The sequence below is a fragment of the Antedon bifida genome, chromosome 11 (assembly GCF_963402885.1).
Source record: "Antedon bifida chromosome 11, ecAntBifi1.1, whole genome shotgun sequence".
NCBI classification, from domain to species: Eukaryota; Metazoa; Echinodermata; class Crinoidea; order Comatulida; family Antedonidae; genus Antedon; species Antedon bifida.
This window is the reverse complement of record NC_136236.1, coordinates 7,029,931-7,050,704: the sequence shown is the minus strand read 5'-3', so window position 1 is coordinate 7,050,704 and position 20,774 is coordinate 7,029,931. Positions and strand designations below refer to the sequence as shown.

Sequence of the window (20,774 nt, the reverse complement as noted above, 5' to 3'; positions counted from 1 at the left end):
TGATGGGTCGCGATACTGGAACTTTTTATCAATTATACACTGATGTATACAGTTTTGTAGAATCTACAACACTGATTACATTTTACATCTACAGTTTTTCCCTATGTTGACGTGCAGCGAGTACCAGGCGCTGTAAGCGCAAATACGCGAGAATTCCCAAAATCGTATAATGAGGTCGCGGTCAAAAAAGGTTGCGGAACGCTGGTCTATAGGATGTCGTGACTTCATCATATGGTCAATTGAATTCAAAAGTCTGATTTTCATCTCTTTCGTAAAAGTTTGTTACGTTTAAAAGAGCGCGCATCTCGCTGTTACGTGCCCACAATTTTTCAAACTAGTTTTCTGCAGTTTGTCAATTGGTCTTAGGAGTTAGATATCGTAATAAACATGTGAATAATACTACTATACTGTGTTTTTTTAAAATTTATGTAATTATTTAATAGCATCTGTATTAATATACCTTTCTAAATATACTTTCAATTTATTTTCTATATCATTCAGTCCATTATACATGTTTTCACTAACAACAAATATTATGTGCCTCTTTGCACCTTGTTTACTACATTAAAACAAACATTGTCCACTTAGCAGTGTCAATGTAAATAATACAAGGGTGACATAAGGAACAATATGTGGGGACAAGATGTAGGAACAATATGTGGGGACAAGATGTAGAAACAATATGTGGGGACAAGATGTAGAAACAATATGTGGGGACAAGATGTAGGAACAATATGTGGGGACAAGATGTAGGGACAAGATGTAGAAACAATATGTGGGGACAAGATAAAGGAACAATATGTGGGGACAAGATGTGGGGACAAGATAAAGGAACAATATGTGGGGACAAGATGTAGAAACAATATGTGGGGACAAGATAAAGGAACAATATGTGGGGACAAGATGTAGAAACAATATGTGGGGACAAGATGTAGGAACAATATGTGGGGACAAGATGTAGAAACAATATGTGGGGACAAGATGTAGAAACAATATGTGGGGACAAGATGTAGGAACAATATGTGGGGACAAGATGTAGAAACAATATGTGGGGACAAGATGTAGGAACAATATGTGGGGACAAGATGTAGAAACAATATGTGGGGACAAGATGTAGAAACAATATGTTGGGACAAGATGTAGAAACAATATGTGGGGACAACTTAAGATAAAGGAACAATATGTGGGGACAAGATGTAGAAAAAATATATGGGGACAAGATGTAGAAACAATATGTGGGGACAAGATGTAGAAACAATATGTGGGGACAAGATGTAGGAACAATATGTGGGGACAAGATGTAGGAACAATATGTGGGGACAGAAGCATATACATTTATCTAATCTAATATTAAAAACTGAATACATTACTTGACATTTTATGATTAGTATTTTTTACTGTGTTGAGGTAGGAACATTTTATCAAGAACATTGCATGCGGATTGTGTAAAAGGCTTATTTAGATTATTTTTCAAAGCAATGATGTTCAAACATTGTTTATATTCTGTGAACTAGATCACACTGGTGTTTTCATGACAGCAAGTTTATTTCTCAAAATTTCTCTCTGCCTTTTACATTATTATTTTGATTTTGTTCATATTTATTTTTCATCTTTTTAGTGATATCGTAATTTGACTTTGGATTTATATACTCAATATATATATATATATATATTTGTTTAATATTTTTAACAAAACAGGTAAAAGAATGACTAATACTTTCTGCTCAGTCAAAAGTTATTTTATCTTTAAAAAAATATTCTATTAAACTTTCAAAAAATTGCTTTTATTATATTTATTATATTGTTATTTAATATTTCTCTGAATTGTGAATTGCTAAATAGCAATTTAGTTAATAAAACATTTAATACTAATTAAAACTAAGTTCTATAAAGAATTTGTCATCGAAAGAAATGGGGTAAATGGTGTCAAAGATCGCACTTACGAAGGACCTGAAAGTAAGTAACTAAAGCAAAGTTTGGTTCCAACTAGCGCATAATGCAAGGATATTTGCACAGCGCAAGTAATTTGATAACAGTTGAGATATACAACGGCGTATAATGTCGTTGCGACTTTGTGGGAATCAAACTTTACAAGAAAGTTAACCGTACAGGCCTAGCAAGCCTGAGACACGACCGACACGTTCTCATTCAGAGACGAAACATTCATTCCCTTTGAAATGAACTCTTTCTCGCGACACGACATCGCGTCAAGTTTCCACGGCATGCGACAGTATTCACACTGAACCGGACAAATATCCTGGTTGAAGTTAAGCCCGCTCTCCTGCCAGACTTTGGTGAGGGCGTCGACAAACTCGTCCATCATTTCAGTGGTGTGAAATGGAGTCGGAGCAATACGCAGCTTTTCCTCGCCACGTGGCACGGTCGGGTAGTTGATAGCTTGCACGTACTTGCCAAATTTCTCTATCAGTTGGTTGGCAACGTGAGTGCTGGCTTGCGGATTACCAACCTTTGAATAAAAATAATATATTTAATATAGTATATATATTTAATGTTTCAGAAACATTGGAATGCTGTTGATTGGAGTACTTAACACATTTCTATTTGTAGTTGGTACTGTCTTAGTATCAAACATGGAGAAGACAAAAAGTGACACAAATTATATCGTTCCTGTCCTGGGCTTGATCGCAACAACTCTGTCACATACAACACCAAATTCTCTATTTCCACACATGGCATTATCTGTCCAGTATCGTGGCAAATTCGTTAATACATTGTCACCTATTACTGTACATGTGGCGCCTGTGTTATGTTACGATTGGGCTTTACATTACGTGTCATAAATATGTGACGCTGTATTACAGAATTTGCCTATGAACAGATACAGTTCTGCATATTACCTAGTAGTAGTAATATATTTATATTTGATAACTACAGGTTAGATCAATGAGGCTACGAAAAGGAATAATATATCTTATGATGAATGATAAATCGTATTATTACTTATCCTATATCACTTACATGTATTGGAATAATATGACTAGGACAGTGGACAACTGGTAGCCCAGCAGAAATAAGTTTGTTGCGCAGTTCTTTGACTGCACTCTGGTGTTTGTGACGTAGATTGCGGCCTTCCTCGCTGCTAAGAATCTAAAAATAGAAACATAAAAATTAGCTACTCTACTAATACTGTTTAATTCATCTGCGCTATACGTAGGAACAATTCACATTACTGTGTCGGAGGTTCTTTTAAAAACTTTGAAAAGATATTTTAAATGCATACAAAATTATTTCTGTTCTTATACAGTAACCTTTTTAAATAGTACACACGCTTGGCCTAATGTCTGGTTTTCCAGAAAGTCTGGTATTCCGAATGTGCTTTTAATGATAAAAAATAATATGGGAATCCTTAATCTCAGAGAGTTCGGTATTGGGATAGTTCACTACAGAATTAACATGACATAATATTATATAGAATATTTAATACATTAGGGAGGTTTCGCAACCTTACGAATACGATAACGAAAACGGATACGTCATACATTCGTGAAACTTTTGAGCTGATCCCCATTTCATATTCGTAAAGCGTATTCGTGTTGACGAATATCACCAGTCGTATTCGTAACTACAAAACGAGTATAGTTTTTGATCTATTTTGCACATTTTGCATTTGAATCAGGAATGATTCATGATTATAATATAATTATAGATTTATTGAAAGTAATTTACTAAAGTAATTTACTAAAATGCCAAGTCAATTTTTATAAATAGCAGTTTTTAAAGTCCTCACTCGCTTTGATGTTACGCTAGGCCTAGGCAGCCAAGCACCAAGCAACACGTACCTGCGCTTCACTCAAATTTACCGCAGTCATATTTTGGACGCGCCTCAATATTTCGTTGCCATGCGAAACAGATTTTTTTATGGCTTACGAAAACGAATACGTGTGCGTGACGTATCCGTTTTCGTTATCGTATTCGTAAGATTGCGAAACCTCTCTAATATATAGAATTTGTTTTTCATTTATTTATTTTTAATTTTTTTTTTTTTTTTTACATTTTTTTTGTTACTTTTACTAATATTTTACTAATTTTGAATATTAAATACTAACCCCAATAGAAGTAATGGCACCATTTAGCACCATTGGTGGTAGTGCAGTGGTGAAAATGAAGCCAGCTGCATAACTGCGCACCATATCCACCAAGTGGGAGGAGCCAGCAATGTACCCGCCAATCATTCCAAAAGCTTTGCCTACAAAAAAGTTGACAATAAGTAAGATGTGTTAGCTTCACTTGATATCACTTTTGTTTGTTTTTTTTGGTTTGTGGAAGACGGCTACCGCCAACGACCATGTCAATTAGTTTTTTCAACTGAATGATGGATGAAACTAAACTAGGACCTTTGTTAGTCCTATCATAGATCAATGGCTTCTCTCGTCCAGTGCCCACTTTGACCAGAGGAATTTCATGGGCAAATACATCATAAAAGTCAGCAGTGCTGATTTCAAATGCCTATTGGAACCCCAGCTCCATACACACAGCACCAAATATTCCCAGATGGTCTCCCATTTAATCTCTAACCAGGCCCAACGTTGCTTAACTTAATGATATGACAAGAACCTGTGTTTCAACATGGTAAAGCCGTATCATAGTTTCAGTAATAACTACAGTTATTTATTTTAATATAATACTTAAAAATATGTTTTGTGTGAATTCTTACCTAAGGTTCCAGTAACTATGTCAATACCATCAAGGCAGCCATCGCGTTCACCTACACCAGCGCCATGGCGACCGTAAAGGCCAACGGCATGAACTTCGTCAACGAAGGTCAAAGCATTGTATCGGTGGGCCACATCACAGAGGTCCTTCAATGGGCAGACAGCACCTAAACAAACAATATATAATTTACAATACATAATCTTGTCAGACAATAAAAGATTCCTCTATTTAAAAGATGTACTCCAATAAAAAACCACTCTCTCCAATTAAGACACTTGGGACCAGGGGCGGATTGCTATAAAACAGTCTTAACTGCCTGATTAAAGCCGGCTTTATCAGATGGACAGTTTTACTAAAGCCACTTGTTAGACCATTGCTATAAAACCATGATTGATCAATTCACAATCATAATACTACATACATTTTTACGCGAGAAAATCTACTCTATAAAGAATACAATTAAAGAATCATTATTATATAAGCAATGTTTGATAAAAAGAGAGGTTTAAGACTGTTTTAAAAGACTCCTTCGAGTAGGTTTAAATTTTAAAAACTGCGGTATAGCAATGGTCAACTGTACTTCCTATGTCACAAATTATAACCGGCTAAGCGCTTAGACTGTTTATAGCAATTCTCTCCAGGTTTGGTGGTCTGCAATTCTGGTCTTTAAATAGAATCATTCATATCACTGATTCAGAAATTAGATCTCTGTTTTAAAAAACAAAAAATAACTTACCTGTCATGGAATGAACGGTCTCAAAGACAACTATCTTCGGAACAGCTGGGTCCGATTTTTGTAGAAGCTCCTCAAGATGTTCAGGATCATTGTGGCGGAATATAAACTTAGGCGCCCCACTGTCACGTACACCCTGAATCATAGATGCGTGGTTACCAGCGTCAGAGTAAATCTCACAACCTTTAAATACAGTATAAGAAACTTCATGAATACATCATGCTTACTGTACTTTATTAACTACTTGTATTTGCACTGCTCGCATTTCTAGTGTTTCAAAAGCTCTGTCTACACTATCAAAGTTTATGTGACCACAAACATGTGATGTGCTTATATATGGACATGGTGATGTCATATCACTACTATATTTGGGCATATCACCACCATACATAGGCACATCACCTTTTTTTTTGTCAAACTAGTTTGATAGTGTAGACAGAGCTTAATAAACACATTCTACCAGCATATGTCTTTACCTGGTAACGCCTGTCCTAGAGTGTACAGGGTTGAGTGGTTAGCCACATAACATGAAGTAAACAGAAGACCAGCTTCTTTCTGATGTAGTTCGGCCAACTGCTTCTCCAACTTCTCATGGAAAATAGAATTGCCTGATATGTTTCTGGTTCCTCCGGCACCGGTTCCATGTTTCAGTACAGTGTCACTATAGAAATAATTAATGTAATATAATAATGTATTACTTTATCCTAATAATATGTATACTTTATTTTAATACTTTGTTGTAATAATATGTATTAGTAATATTACTTTATTCTAATAATATTAATACTTTGTTGTAATAATATGTATTAGTATTACTTTATTGTATTGCAATTTAATTGTAACCCATAATATCGGCATGGGTTCGAGGCTCACTCGCTCTATGGTTTTTGTGGTAGAACATGTCTTCTCAAATAAGGACAACACACTACACTATATAGGGTACACAAAAGAACCTAGTACATCTTTCAAGACGAGTGGGGGGGTTACCCCGCTATACCAGCTCACACCACAGCCATTGTCATGGACAGACGAAATAGCGCCGTAGTTGGCAGCACCAACATAACATGACCCTTTAACATGTAGTAAAGTCCACAGCGCATTGAGACGATAACCAGAGGTTTCGCTCAACAATACATGCATAACAAATGTTAAACTTGGAAGCAGTGCTGTGCAATATGCTTACATAATTTGCTTTGTGCTCTTTACTTGACCCTCCACCCTGAAAATAATTCCCACATCCCTGACTCAAATCAAACTATATAAACAAAAAATAATATTCATCAACTACAAAAGTTGCCTTACATTACAGCCTCTTGGACTTTAGGATGTCGGCTCATTCCAAGGTAATCGTTGGAACACCAAACAGATATCGGCTGCCCGTCATTCGTCTCGTTTGGTGGTGCTGGTTCAGAATACTCTCGTGCATACGGGAACTCGTTAGCATCACGAAGAACCTTCTTGAAGATTCGGTAGGTGTGGTCTCTCTTCTTTCCGTCAATTTGTTCCTTTAGGAACGCATCATAGTTAAACTTGCCATCTATAAAACACAATGTTTAACATGTGAAAATTATTCTACTGTAGTTACTGCAGTAAAATACATTTTGTTACTGCAGTAACATATGATTTCATTTATTTCAATGTAAAGGTTTACTGAAATAAACAGTTTTATTACCCTAAAAAAGCTTGGACTAAATGATTGCATGAATGGGTTAAAGATCAAAACAATTACTGTAGAAACTGCTTAGAATAATTTACTTTATATTTTAAGCTCTGTCTATACTATCAAAGTTTATACAGTGACAACAAAATATGATGTGTCCATATATGGACATGATGATGTCATATCATTACAATATTTGGGCATATTAATACCAAATTTGGGCACATCACACAGTTTTTGTCAAACTAATTTGATAGTTATAGATAGAGCTTAATAAAAACAAAAGCAGAGGTTCCCCCCTAAAAAAAGAGGTTGTTTGGTAACAAATGCATGAGAATATAGTGGTTCCGACGCCTAAAATGAGTTCAATTTCCTTACAATAATTACAATACGTGTTCACATGCATGCATGAATCCTTGTAATAATAACTTTTGACAACATATTTTGAAAAAAATTATATGTGTGAAATGGGTATTAGCCTACAAACCAGTACCAAATCAGTTTATACCTTGGTTGTACTTCTTTTGATTCATGCTATCAGCTTGTTGCTTCATAGCCATCTTCAGTTCAGCATTTTCTTTTAGATCAACTGGGTTCTTAGTTGGTAGGTGCTTGATGGCATCCAAGAGGCCTCCTTTATCAGCTTCATCACCTGTTTAAAAAAGCAGTTATCAGATTATCAATTAATAACTAAAGTTGACTCTCAATCTGCTGGATAAACCAAAACAGGCTTTTCCTCTCCATGAGGAGAACATATTAGTTGACAAATATGTAGAACACCCCTCCAAGACAGTAGTACCATCCATGAGCACACTCTCATGTGGACTACCCCACTCAAACACACATCACCATTTCATTTCAGGCAGAGAAACATAGTTGTTATTGTTTACATTATTATTTGTACAGTATGATAGTTTTTTTTTACATATTAGAGTTATGTTCTCCTCTTAGAGTGAAAAGGGCCTATTTTAGTTTATCCAGGTAAGTTAGGCACGAAATAGATACTGTATTGTAAACGTTTGTGTTTTAAGTGTAAAGTTCAGCACACAGTATTTTATCTATTGACATTTTCTTGTACCACCAGCTACTGTACACTACCTACTACTAGTACTAAGGCTTTATTTTTACTCTACTACTAGCCACGGCACTTTATGTAATTAAAATAGAAATTATATAGTGTGTTTTATTAGTATCTATCAGTTTAATGCATAATAATCATAATTATAATGAAAAAATGAATTATAATAACTCAGGATTTATTAAATGTAGTGTTTGAAAAGGTCTATCCCATTCACTATATCTAATTCTACTTTCAATAATTCAAAATGTTAATGCATAAAAATCATATCATAGTGAGAAAGTTAATTATAATACTCAGGCAAAATTCTCATTCACTATTTAACTCTACTTGTTCAATCATTCAAAATTTCAAGGTTAAAAATAAAAGCTGTGTAATACAAAAGAGTATTCCACCAGTATTAATTAAAGATATGTTTCATTTACATACAGTATGCTTTAAAATTCAGGATGCTTTTAATAATAATAGATATCTTTGAATATTATTTATTAATTACTGGAAATTTGTTTTCTTAAACATCCTCTTTTGTTTTATATAATTTTATAATACTTGTTGTTATGTACTTTTGTGGAAATAAATTGAAATTGAGTTATAATTAATAATTATATGTTATGTTTAACAGGACTGGAATTAATATAGGTTTTTAAAACAAGGATTTTCATTCATTCATTCATTCATCTTTATTTCGGAAAAAAAATTCTCCGTAGTTCAGCAACAAATATAACGAATACACATATATATATATAAATATGTAGATATATAAAGAAAGAAAAAAAAAACCAACGTTACATAGACACGTGGTTATAACTATACAGTAGCTTCATCCATCTACTACGTACGAGGAATTGCTTAAAGATGTATTGTCCCCCTGAAAAAATAATTCTTAACAATTTTTCTGTTGAATATGCTATTTTAATGTCACCAAATAAGTATCCACTTTGACCAAAAATTGGATCGAAAAAAAAAAGTATTTACCTAAAAAAATGTAATTTAAAGCAATAAATAGCCAAATTGGTTGGCAGTCAATGGGTTTTTGGTTGAATTTAACCATTTATTTTGTAATTTTATAAGTGAAAACATTAATTTTTTCCATTTTTTTTTCTACAGAAATTATTAAAATTTTATTATTAAAGCTACCAAATAATCTATTTAAAGTCTCATTTTATTTATCTTTATTTTTCATATTTTTGGGGGACAATACATCGTTAATAGGTAACATTTAAATACGGTTTTAAATCTTCTTTCTCTTTTCTCTTTCTTCTCGTAAAAACAGGCAAGAAGGAAACACCATACTGTGGAATACTGAAATTCTACAGCAAACATTCAGTTTAAGTTTAAACCTTATGTTATCACTTGACATTTTAAGAACACAAACAGATGTAAAAGAAAACATTAAAGGTCTTCTTAAAAACATAAACATATTTTTCAGACTTCCAATTCACATAAACTTTGCACATGAATACTATTATTGTCAACGTCTGGTTAAGCACAAGAAAACCACTAATGATTGAATGATTGAAAAATAAAGCACACTCAAATCCAAGGTAATCCATCCATCAAGATGTTTTCTAAAACAACAAGTTATCTGGTGTGGATAATTCTGTAGCATTGGTTACTAAGGACGGGATTAATAACCCTTAGCAACAAGCACCTCTCATGATGTCATAGTGGATGATTAGTTCAATCAAAGCTCTTTAGTGATGTCAGTTTTGGTTACTCCAATAACACTAAAAACATTAGGTAATAACACTTGAGTGGCAGCTACCTAAATATGGTTGAGATTTTTTGATGCAATTACGTTTGAACTAAATAAGTCATTGGCCTGGAATTACTATAGAAGATGATTATTAACACTTTCCCTGCGTTTTTCAATCTAATTTAAGGTTTAATACAAACTGCATTTTATGTAAAAATGAGTATGGACTTGTAAAAATGATACAGTACTGTTGGTGTACAGAATAATTTTGTTTTCATAATAGATGATGTACTGTATACCTGCTAGGAGCAAATAACTAAATGCAAATAAATATGTAGTCATACTCGTATACTAAAATGTAACTAAAATACAAGATTGAAGGCAATCTTATCTAGTAACAGGACCCTGAGCTCGCCTTGCCAACATAGCAACTTGATCTTATGTCTGGCTGCAACGAATACCATCAGTATTGTACTAATGTACGTATTCTCTACACCATACTTCACCCTGTACGTTAAACTTCAATTTGTACTTTATCTTGTTTATTTAATTTATTTATACTGGGTCTATTTTATAGGTTTATTTGATTTGACATTTACCTTTTGATTTCTTTTCGAGTTTCTCTGTGGAGGATGCTCGCACTGTAGAATCTAATAACAAAACGTATATTATTTGTTAATAAGTATAAAATATACATTTAGTTTTTGATCATTATTCATTCAAATCTTATTAATATCTTGTTACAGTATGCAATTGCTTGAGCAAGATACTTTATAGGAAAAATCACATTTTCAAATTTTCTTGATAAAATATATGTTTGACTTTAGATTGTGTACACAATAAGCATGAGACTCATAGAAATAATAATTATAGCTATAAATTAATGATTATATCATGTTTTGTATTGTTTTTTTTCATATCTTTATTTCATTAAAAACTGCTGATAGTCTAATAAGAAAATACAGCCAACTCTTCCAGTAGTGGACCCCCTTGGCAGTGACGTAATAGCCATGAGCGCTAACTGGTTAAACCCAGGCACCCCAGAGCTTTACAGGAGCCTCTGAGCAGAGCTGAGTGGCTTTAAAATACGTCGAAAAGGCTAAAAATATGGCAGGGCCACTTTATGAACCAGGGGTCTCAGGCTTCTGTGTTACACCACTGCCCCTTGGACTGGCCTAATACTGTATGTCTGGTATTCTAGAAAGTCTGATTCTATGTGTTTCTAATGGTAAAAATGAAATTGGTACTTTTTGGACCGAACAAGTTTTCGGTTTTCAGAGAGTTGACTGTATTATTATTATACATCATATAAAATGCAATTAATTAATAAAACTGAAGTGCACTATTTTGCTAAAATTCCAATATCAAGGTACTGCAATGCAAGGAGTAAAATGATAGGCTTTCCACAGTGTAAAACTAATTAAGAAATGAATTAAGAGTGTTGTATATTATTACCATTATTTTTCACTCCCTGCAGCTGTGTGCTGATTCGCTCAATCACGTTCTCGTTTTCTTCAACATTGTCTACGGCTTTAATGTCCTTCATCTCGGCTAAGAACGGACATTTTGCTTCTTCTGCTGCTGCAAATTACAATAATAGATAAAAAAAACTTAGTAATTAAAGTAATTAACCTCTCAGGAGGACTAACAGTTTAACAGTATAATTATTTTTATAATAACACACCTGATTATATCTGCAATATTATTGGTTAATTCGGTGTAGTTAATTAGAAAATGATGATAATGCAGCTTTTAAAACATTTTGAGATTTTTTGCAAGGTTGTTGATGTTCGTTACGAGATTGATGTTTGAAAATTAACCTGTGCATTTTATCACACTGTTCTAGTCCACGTAAAGCACTGGCCTAGCTTCCTCAGTTCCTAGTTTTCATCAATGACTTACATTACAATACATAAATCATGAACTATAATGTCTATGCCAATAATAATGATATCCTGAATTTATAAAGTGCCTATGTTGTGTTCGACCTTTAATTCGCTGGAAATTTTATTACACCGGTCATATTTGGATAAAACACATGGAAACATACTCCAATATTAATGCAGCTACTGTACTGTAGTAATCAGCGAGAAGTTGTGTCTTGACGTTACAAGGTACCCATGGGTGGACTGAGACAAACATAAATAAAGTGTATTGCCTATTGGATACAAGACATGCAACGGGGGCTGGATTCGAACCCACGATCTCACAATCAGTAGTTCAACGTCCAACACACTGTGCCACACGCCCTTAAACCAAGTCAAAGTACAGGGAATAACTGTCATCATGGAACTATTTATCATTTTAAAAATGGACAATTTATATTTTTTAATCATTACTTTTATATTAATCACATATACTGTAGATACATACAGATATAGTACTTTTATTTATAATTATTTAAGTTTCTATTGAATGGAAGAAAGCAAGTCATTGGTTGAATTCCAATACTTCCTTTTGGATTGACAACGCCTGGATTATTGAGTTCCTCATCTCAAAATCCTTCTTTCTAAACTGTACATAAATTCGCAAGTCATTTCCTGATTGCTGGCAGACAATATACAATTGACAGCATTGTATTCATCCATTCATAATCACAAAACTTTCTCGTTTCTATCGAAAGTTCTTCCTAAACTATTAAACTAGTTTGACAAAAAAAATGTGCCCAAATATGGTAGTAATGTGCCCAAATATGGTAGTGATAACATCATCATGTCCATATATGGGTATCACTTTTGTTTGTCACATAAAGTTTGATATTGTAGACAAACCTTAATATTGAATTAGGCAAAAAAAAAAAATATCCCCTAATTTTGTTCTACCTATGCTTTATTCTTTTAAATGACCAAAAAAAAACAGATTCTGATAAAATCGTAACATTTGATTATCATGTTTTCTGTAGGAACAATTTTGATCTTATTGCATTCATTTTATTTATTTCGTCAATTAAAAACATCATTAATACAATACAATAACAAAACCCATGACTGTGATACGATTAAACAAAAGAAAACTTTATAGTGTAATTTCTGTACAAATTTTCTCTGCTGTTGTTGTTTTATTTCAAAATAGTAGTACTGGATAAATCAGTACTGTAGGAAAAAAAAATCTACCGCACTGAAATTTATTCAGGGGTTGATGCTTATTAAAGATGTATTGTCCCCATGAAAAAATAAATCTTAAAAAAATTGTTGTTAAATATGCCATTTTAATGTTCATCCACATTGACCAAAAATTGGATCGAAAAACAAATGTATTTACCTGAAAAAACTGTAATCTAAAGCAAAAAATGGTCAAATTGGCTGCCAGTCAATGGGTTTTTGGTTGAATTTAACCATTTCTTTTGTCATTTTATAAGTTAAAACATTATTTTTTTTATTTGTTTCTTCCAAGGAAGTGATTTACTTTATTAAAACTACAAAATAACATATTCAAAGTCTGATTTAATTAAATCTAAATTGTTCATGTTTTTTGAGGACAATACCAGTGTATTGTTTTATTTGGTTTTAATTTTCTAGAAAAACCATACAAAATCATCTGATTTGTTTTGTTAATCACTTTATTCCAGTACATTCATCCAGCGAAAAATTGGCTAGATGTTGTCATAGCAACCTCTAGTGTTTCTTAATTTTGTAATTTAATACAGTAGAAGATGCTCATAAAAATTGCATAATATCTACTCAATTGCTAGGCAACCAATTTAAATACAAGTACAACCTTTCCTATTCTTTGAATTTAAACAATCTGCTGTACTGTAGAGTAAGTGCATTTTTCATAGTAAATAAACGAAACACATTGCACACTAAAGATAAAAATACACTAAGACTAAGAGAGGTAAGGTTGATGAAAAAACAATGATTTACAAATTAGAACAAATGAGGAAAATGAATTGTATAATAATACTTCACTAACAAAATATCATTTTTAATAAAATTATAATCATAACAATTATTAAAAATAAAATAATATGGATTAACCAAAACGATATGGATTAACCAATTTACCAATCTAATTGATATACAAGATCATTACATCCAACTACCATTTTCATCTTCCTATCTATAATAATGCGGAACATCAATTCTATACACTTTGACACACATCTACACTAATGTAATCAAACACTGAATACTCTCTCTAACCATATTTCAATCTTCTATCGACTAAAGCCGTAGTTGTTATGTTGGGACCATTCTATAGTCACCACCAGGTAGGCTTACTTCATCAAGGCTTCTATGAATGGATGATGAGTTGGGAGCAGGAAAGCTAGTAGACCAAACCCAGTACCGTTTACGATCAATCGGGAAATTACCTCACGACACATACTGTATTAAGCTATAAATAGGATGACTACTGTGTATGTGTGACACTGTCAGTATTTAAGTGTAAACCATATTTGGGCATTTCGCTACCATATTTAGGCACATCGTGTAGACAGATTTTTATATAGATAATCAAATGCTACGATTTTATCAGAATTTTTAGTTGGTTTCTCTGGCCATTAAAAAAAACAGAGGTGGTACAAAAATTATGGCGGTGGCGCTTTATACTGTAAGAAGTATGGTTTTTTTGTTTTGCCTTCTCTACACTTTCTCAAACTTTATGTGACAAAAAATGTGATGTGCCTATATGGACATGATGATATCATTATCATATCACTATAATATTTGGGCATATCACTACCAATACCATACTGCATTTCGGCACACCACACTTTTTTGTCAAACTGTAGTTTGATAGTGTAGACAGAGCTTTAGAAAAAGAAAAAGGAAAGTTTTGTGATTATGGATGAATATAATGCTGTCAATTGTATATTGTCTGCCAGCAAGGAAAACAAACTAAAGCAAACAAACATAGCATAGGTTCACTGAAGCGTAGCATAAAGAAATAAAACTTTTACATTACAATAATGATTTTGGTGATGTCGGTGATGACATTGGTACAATAGTAAGTTTATGAAATCCAGCGTACAACATGTTACTCAGCTTGAGGGGTAAAAGCAGATGTTCACTAACTCACTATTATTATTTAATGTGATGATAATGTAGTAATGGAGCTGTAGGTTGGTGGTTAATGTGCTTGCCTTCCAATCCCAAGGTCCGGGGTTCAATCCTGACCTACATGTAGGTCCAGGGTTGTAACTCCACTCCCTAAGCCTCAAATGAGACTTAGTTTACTATAGTATCAGGAAGCACAATAAATTGTAAAATAGTTTATCGATCTGTAATTGGCAAGTTGCTCGCTATTAAATGCGTATAAAAATAAAAGTAACTTGCACTGATGAAGGGCTAGTGTTGCCCGAAAGCTCTGCTAACTTTTCTGGCTGTTTTACTTTATCGTTTTGATTTAGCTTTTCACTTTTTTTTTAGTGTCTCCATTGAGATCCAGCCACTGATACCCACAGCATTGTCATTTTTTCTGTAATTTGCCTTTGGATATACAAAATTATAAATTATAACAAAATATGCATACCTGTACCTTCGCTGTCTATCTGTTTGCTCGAAGCATGCCTAGCCAGCATTTGCGTCATAACAGGACAACTTTCGGCGTAGCTGAATAGAGAACTACCGGCACGTTTAGCGAAGCCATTTGGCAGACGGCCAAGGAACGGGCACTTCAAACGAGCGACTTGATTCATGGTGACACGTTCTGGAAAAAAACAACAACACAATGTGAAAAAATTTAGCTATTCAACTAATTTTTGAAATTTAAAAACAATTTAGTTGCCACAACTTCCAATAGTAGTTTCCTACTGACCTTTGGTTCCGAGGCAAATCAAACATTTATGTAGGGCAACTAAAAATTTTTTTTAAATGGTCGGTCCCCCAGGCGAGCAAATGCGATCACTCACCTAACAGACTCCTAAACTGCCCTTGAGGTGTGCGATTTACAACACGCTTAAATTTGGTAAACTTATATACACGAATATACAAACAGCACACCTACAGAACCTCTGAATGTATTGAGGAGTGCAATTTGTAGCACACCTATAATTTTCAAAAGACAAGGCCTGACAACCAAGTAAACATTTACAATGTTTTTTTACATCTGTTGTGGAATATAATCAGTATACTATCAGTAACACCAGTCTGTTTCAAGAAATTGAGCGGGCAACCAAATCTCAGGCTGGTTGTCTTAAGGCCGTTGGCTATCAGTCAAATATTGTTTTTTAATTCGTAAGTGTTCATTTTTTAAGTAAATAACAATTACACAAGAAATTTTTTAATTACAAATAAAAACCTCATTAATTACATAACACATTCGCTGATGTTTACAGTACTGTACTTACGATAAATATTAAACATTAGGTAATATTACTCTGCCGACCACAAAAATAAGAGATATTGAACCAAATTTAAAATCAAGTCAAAGTATTCAGTATGGAAATCGAATGGCAAGATGATAGAATAAACAAATTGAGTTGAAACTTCACAATACAACCTCGTATACCACACTAGTTAATCCCTTTATGACGCTTACACTTACAGCATTGTTACAATAGAAACGGGAAAGAAAACTATTATCAAATCTGAGCTGATTTCTGAACAGGATGCACAGCCACACTGACAATACAGATTTAAAAGCTGAAGAATTCAATGAAGGTACTGTAGTTTAAAGGTGATTAGTATTATGAACAAGATCAGCCAATCAGTGACTGACAAAATTGATTAATCCACGGACAAGTACGCTATGGATAATTTAAAGTGATCAACGAGGAAGTAGTTGAGGAGGAAAGCTTTTATAACAATTTTGCAAGAGGATATTAATTTCAATAATATTTTGCCAATTTAAAATGAATCTCATTGATACTAGTAATTACTATGTAGATAAAGTATTTATTTATTTTTATTCGTTTATTTATTTAAACACTATTTTACGAGGGTGGTCCATCCAGCTGAAAATGATGATTAGGAACCCTCACAAAAATACAATATGATAAGACATAAACATGCAACAATAAAAAATAAATAGAAATGAAAACAATGCACAAATTAGAATCAAAAAGGGAAATCAAATAAAAACAATGAATTATTAATTTTATATATAATAATAAATGCATTTTTTAAAACAATTTAGTTGATTCTTTTGCTCATTATTATGCTTTACCTTAATAGCGTTGAGTCAATTAGAAATATATACACGTTTCTTTGTAAAGAAAATGCACTACAGTTGGTATACGTTCCCAGGTTCCATAATGGACTATCCAAATCGGAATTGTATTTAAATATGACCCCAAATCTGGGATGGGCTTATATCAGAGAGTGGGATTACACCTGAATCAAAACAAGTGCAAATCTTTATGAATGATACTGTATGTAAAAATTGCTTTACTTTATTATCAGTTACAGATGCGAAGATTACAGGTACTGTACACTAATTGTCGAAAATTTGTTTGGTAGTGAAACATTTGGCATGACTGATTGTTAAAACCAAAATTGGACCGTAATAATATATTAAAATAAACCCCCCTGGGCGTTTACTGATAAGGAGGGTTTTTTTTTCTTGGTGTAACATGTACAGTACATGTTCTACATGTTCAACGCAATAAATATAAAGAAATGATAAAATACAGTAAAAATTGTAGGCTTGGTTATTCATGTTGATCATGGAAGTTAATGAATTCTACTGCAAATGTGTTTTAACAATGTTGTATATAATGTGCAGAGGCATTTATTTGAGTCAATAAACTGAAGGGGGGGGGGGGGGAAGGTCATTTCTTTAAAATGACATTCTAATTCTATAGTATGACTATGAGGAATGTTTATTCGAGGGGGTATTTATTAGAGGGGGGTGTTTATTCGAGTAGGGCGTTTATTCGAATAAATTTATTAATGCAATTTATTCTTTTGAATTTAATACAGAGAATACAGATACTGTAGACTTCATTCAACATGTATTTCTCCATGATTTAAATAACAAATAAAGAATTCTATATTAACTTAAAATGGAATTCCTTTCAAAGTACTGTAGGCTCTGAAGCATAACATAACAAGACCATAAAACTAAGTTTATTTACAGAATTATTCAGGACCAGTGATTAGTTGGAATCTATTACTATGCCAGTATACAATGGAAGGATAAAGTCTAACCAAATTTACTGAAGCATGACAATGCAATATCAGAATGACTATGGTTATTTAACAAATCTATTCAGGGTAAAAAGAAAAGAATAGTGTTACTACCATGGCACTACCAACCAGGAAGAATGACAAGGCAGAATAACAAGGTGTGTCAATTACTGATAATGCCAATTATTTTTGCGTACAGAATGTTTTTTCATTTAACAACTTTCTTGATGTTTTCCTGTGTTGATATTTCAGACTTCATTTTATTTTAGTTAATAAAGTTAAATTCTTTTCAATTCAATTCAACTTAACATTTATTTCTTCCTTCAAGAAAATGAGGTAAACATAATAAATTCAAGATTTTTTCTAACCTAAAGTACAGTATCTTAAATTACGATCTCATTTTTATTACAAGATCAAATATAAAGCTTAGCCAGGCTCTTATTTTACTTGGCTAATTATAGGTGTAGTCAAAATAGTATTAAATGTTTTTTTGCCAAGTCTAGGTCTGGGGCAGAAATCAACATCCCTTTAGATGGTAAGGTAATGAGGAAGGACGCGGAGGATTTTAACAAATTCTAAATGTTTTTATCAACACTAATTCCAATTAAAATCTTCTAAAAATCCTCCAAATATCGGACAAACAGAATATCTGGAGCTATTATGTTGTGAGCCATAGAATAAACTATAAAAATAATAACTGGTTTTGTTTGAATGATAGGTTTAGTTGGGCCTAGAGTCTATGGGATAGGGCTAGATCTAGTATATATAGGGGCTTACAGGACCTAGTCTAGTGATTGTCAATGTCATTCCAATTAAAATCTTCTAAAAATCCTCCAAATATCGGACAAACAGAATATCTGGAGCTATTATGTTGTGAGCCATAGTATAAACTATAAAAATAATAACTGGTTTTGTTTGAATGTTAGGTTTAGTTGGGCCTATGGGATAGGGCTAGACCTACTGTAGTATAGGGGTTTACAGGGCCTAGTCTAGTGATTGTCAATGTCATTATCTTTATTAAATAACTAGTCCTAGGGCAGGCCTAGGCCTATAGCCTAAATGTTATTAAATATTATTAATAATAACATCTGTAAAAAAATAAATAAATAAAATGATTGTAAATATTTTAACATGCTAATTATTAATAAGTTTGTGGACCTAATAACAACTATGGTCTAGGCCTATGCTAGGGAGGATGACATTTATTACTTGGTTTCAATAAACGATGTTTAAGATACGGAAGCCATCTTGCAGAGATGACCAACAGTTGTGACCAGCCAAGCAAAAAAAAAAACTCCTGAATGGTGGGCCGTATGATAAAAAAATTTACTGCAAAATGTTCTTAAAAAATTGGCCTACAGTACATCACTGTAGTGTATGATTGAAAAAATTAGAAATATTGTTTAATGCCTAAAATTCATAAATGCATAAATAAGCACACATTTGTCACCGTTTTCCGTGGTGCAGTTGCAGTGCCTAGGCTATGCACAGCTTATGCACTTGTCAATTGTATGACGCACTATACGACCCCCGGGAGAGGTGCACCATTTGTCCGATGTGAGTCATACCTTTACTAGACAATGACGCACCTATTTTTAAATTAGTGACGGACCTTTTACTTTTAGTAATTATGACGTACCATCCTTTTGACGTACCTTCAGACCTCGACTACTGCAGCGCATGCAGTGTGATATCGAAAATCTCAAACTAGTACGCCCGTTGTTTGAGAATATGCGTCGGCGCGCATCTGGTGCTATGGAGGCGCCAGGGTCGATGATCAGGCTACGAACGTTCTCGCGGCAAACACAAAGAGCGGCAGATAATATTTGATGTTTAAACCTGAATAATACTAATAATAAATAGGTATAAAATGAACTCGCGTGTGAATTGTAATAGTGTGCTTGAAAATACTCTGTACTCAAAAGATTGGAACGGCTATTTAACACAAATATTATGTCATTTTCCAGCTTGGCCGATATAGGGCCCGAGTGATGACGCTCTCAAGCGTGACAATATTACGACCTGGCCGCCTCCACCCTTTCAAGATGGTTAGATGGTTGGTGGTCAGCTCACTCTCTATCCTCTCCGGTAGCATGATTGTGGCTAGGCTAGGCCTAGACCTAGCCGGTCTAGCCTAGGCCTAGGCCTAGTTTAACCAAGCCTCGATCTTTATTACCGGCAAAATAAACTACACATTTCAACGTTAAATATAGGCCTATGGCATGTGTATAAAATAATAAAACTTACTTACCTATTTAAAAAATATGCAGTTAGCTTTAAAGCGAAGTTTCGTGATCTACTCTGAGAACGACGAAACTAAAATTCTGGATTTCTCTTCCTTCTTTTTAGACAAGTTGTCAGAATAAAATAAAAAAATTGAGGTTCAAAGAAGTTGCCAGTTTTAACTAAGGTTCTCGCCCAATAGGTAATGCCAATTTATAGAGGGCGTCAATCATTTTAAAAACATATTAATAAAATCATTTGGCCCCACTTTTAAAAATGACCCGTCTGTAACATTATTCATCTCTTCATTTATTGTTTTTATCCGGAAGTTTATAAAGTATTTATTAATCGTTAATAATCGGCAGTATCTGTTAATAACGTTTTCAATTCAACCTGTTAATTCAGACATGTGATTTGTTGATTCATTTATTTGGTAGGCCATTGAGAATGCGTTCCATTCATTCAGTTATAATTATAAAGTTGATCCTTGTCCTATATTATTCAATATCTCTGTCATATTCTGTAATCGGCTGTCAGTCCCGTCTCACCGCACGCAGTTTAGTATGTCTTCCCAAAAAGGGCATCAATATTATGACGAAATATTATATTTACATCTGACTACAGAGCCTCGATATTTTCAC

The 20,774-nt window shown here is 33.4% G+C and overlaps 1 protein-coding gene across 5 annotated transcripts; it reads right to left on the bottom strand.

The window, feature by feature from the left end:
- Positions 1-451: 451 nt before the first annotated feature.
- On the bottom strand, positions 452-20,288 carry LOC144856440 (5-aminolevulinate synthase, erythroid-specific, mitochondrial-like). 5 transcript variants are annotated; one of them, XM_078714454.1, is made up of 12 exons: positions 20,162-20,288; positions 15,314-15,490; positions 11,297-11,422; positions 10,441-10,491; positions 7,576-7,719; positions 6,710-6,944; positions 5,884-6,068; positions 5,411-5,590; positions 4,676-4,840; positions 4,068-4,207; positions 2,980-3,108; positions 452-2,467 (listed from the first exon to the last, which is right to left on the bottom strand). In XM_078714454.1, the coding sequence occupies exons 2-12, from the start codon at positions 15,477-15,479 to the stop codon at positions 2,114-2,116; spliced, it is 1,875 nt and encodes a 624-aa protein (XP_078570580.1). In that variant the 5' UTR covers positions 15,480-15,490; positions 20,162-20,288; the 3' UTR covers positions 452-2,113. The 5 variants fall into 5 exon arrangements, with proteins under 5 accessions (XP_078570580.1, XP_078570576.1, XP_078570578.1 ...); XM_078714450.1 differs by lacking the exon at positions 20,162-20,288 and adding an exon at positions 16,131-16,292; XM_078714452.1 differs by lacking the exon at positions 20,162-20,288 and adding an exon at positions 16,131-16,292 and having other exon boundaries at positions 11,297-11,416.
- Positions 20,289-20,774: the final 486 nt, after the last annotated feature.

Coding starts and splice junctions, on each gene's coding strand:
- LOC144856440 (XM_078714450.1), bottom strand. Junction 11,423..15,313: donor GATAGACAGCGAAGGTACAG/GTATGCATATTT, acceptor TGTAATTTGCAG/CAGCAGAAGAAGCAAAATGT. Junction 3,109..4,067: donor GTGCCATTACTTCTATTGGG/GTTAGTATTTAA, acceptor TTCTATTTTTAG/ATTCTTAGCAGCGAGGAAGG.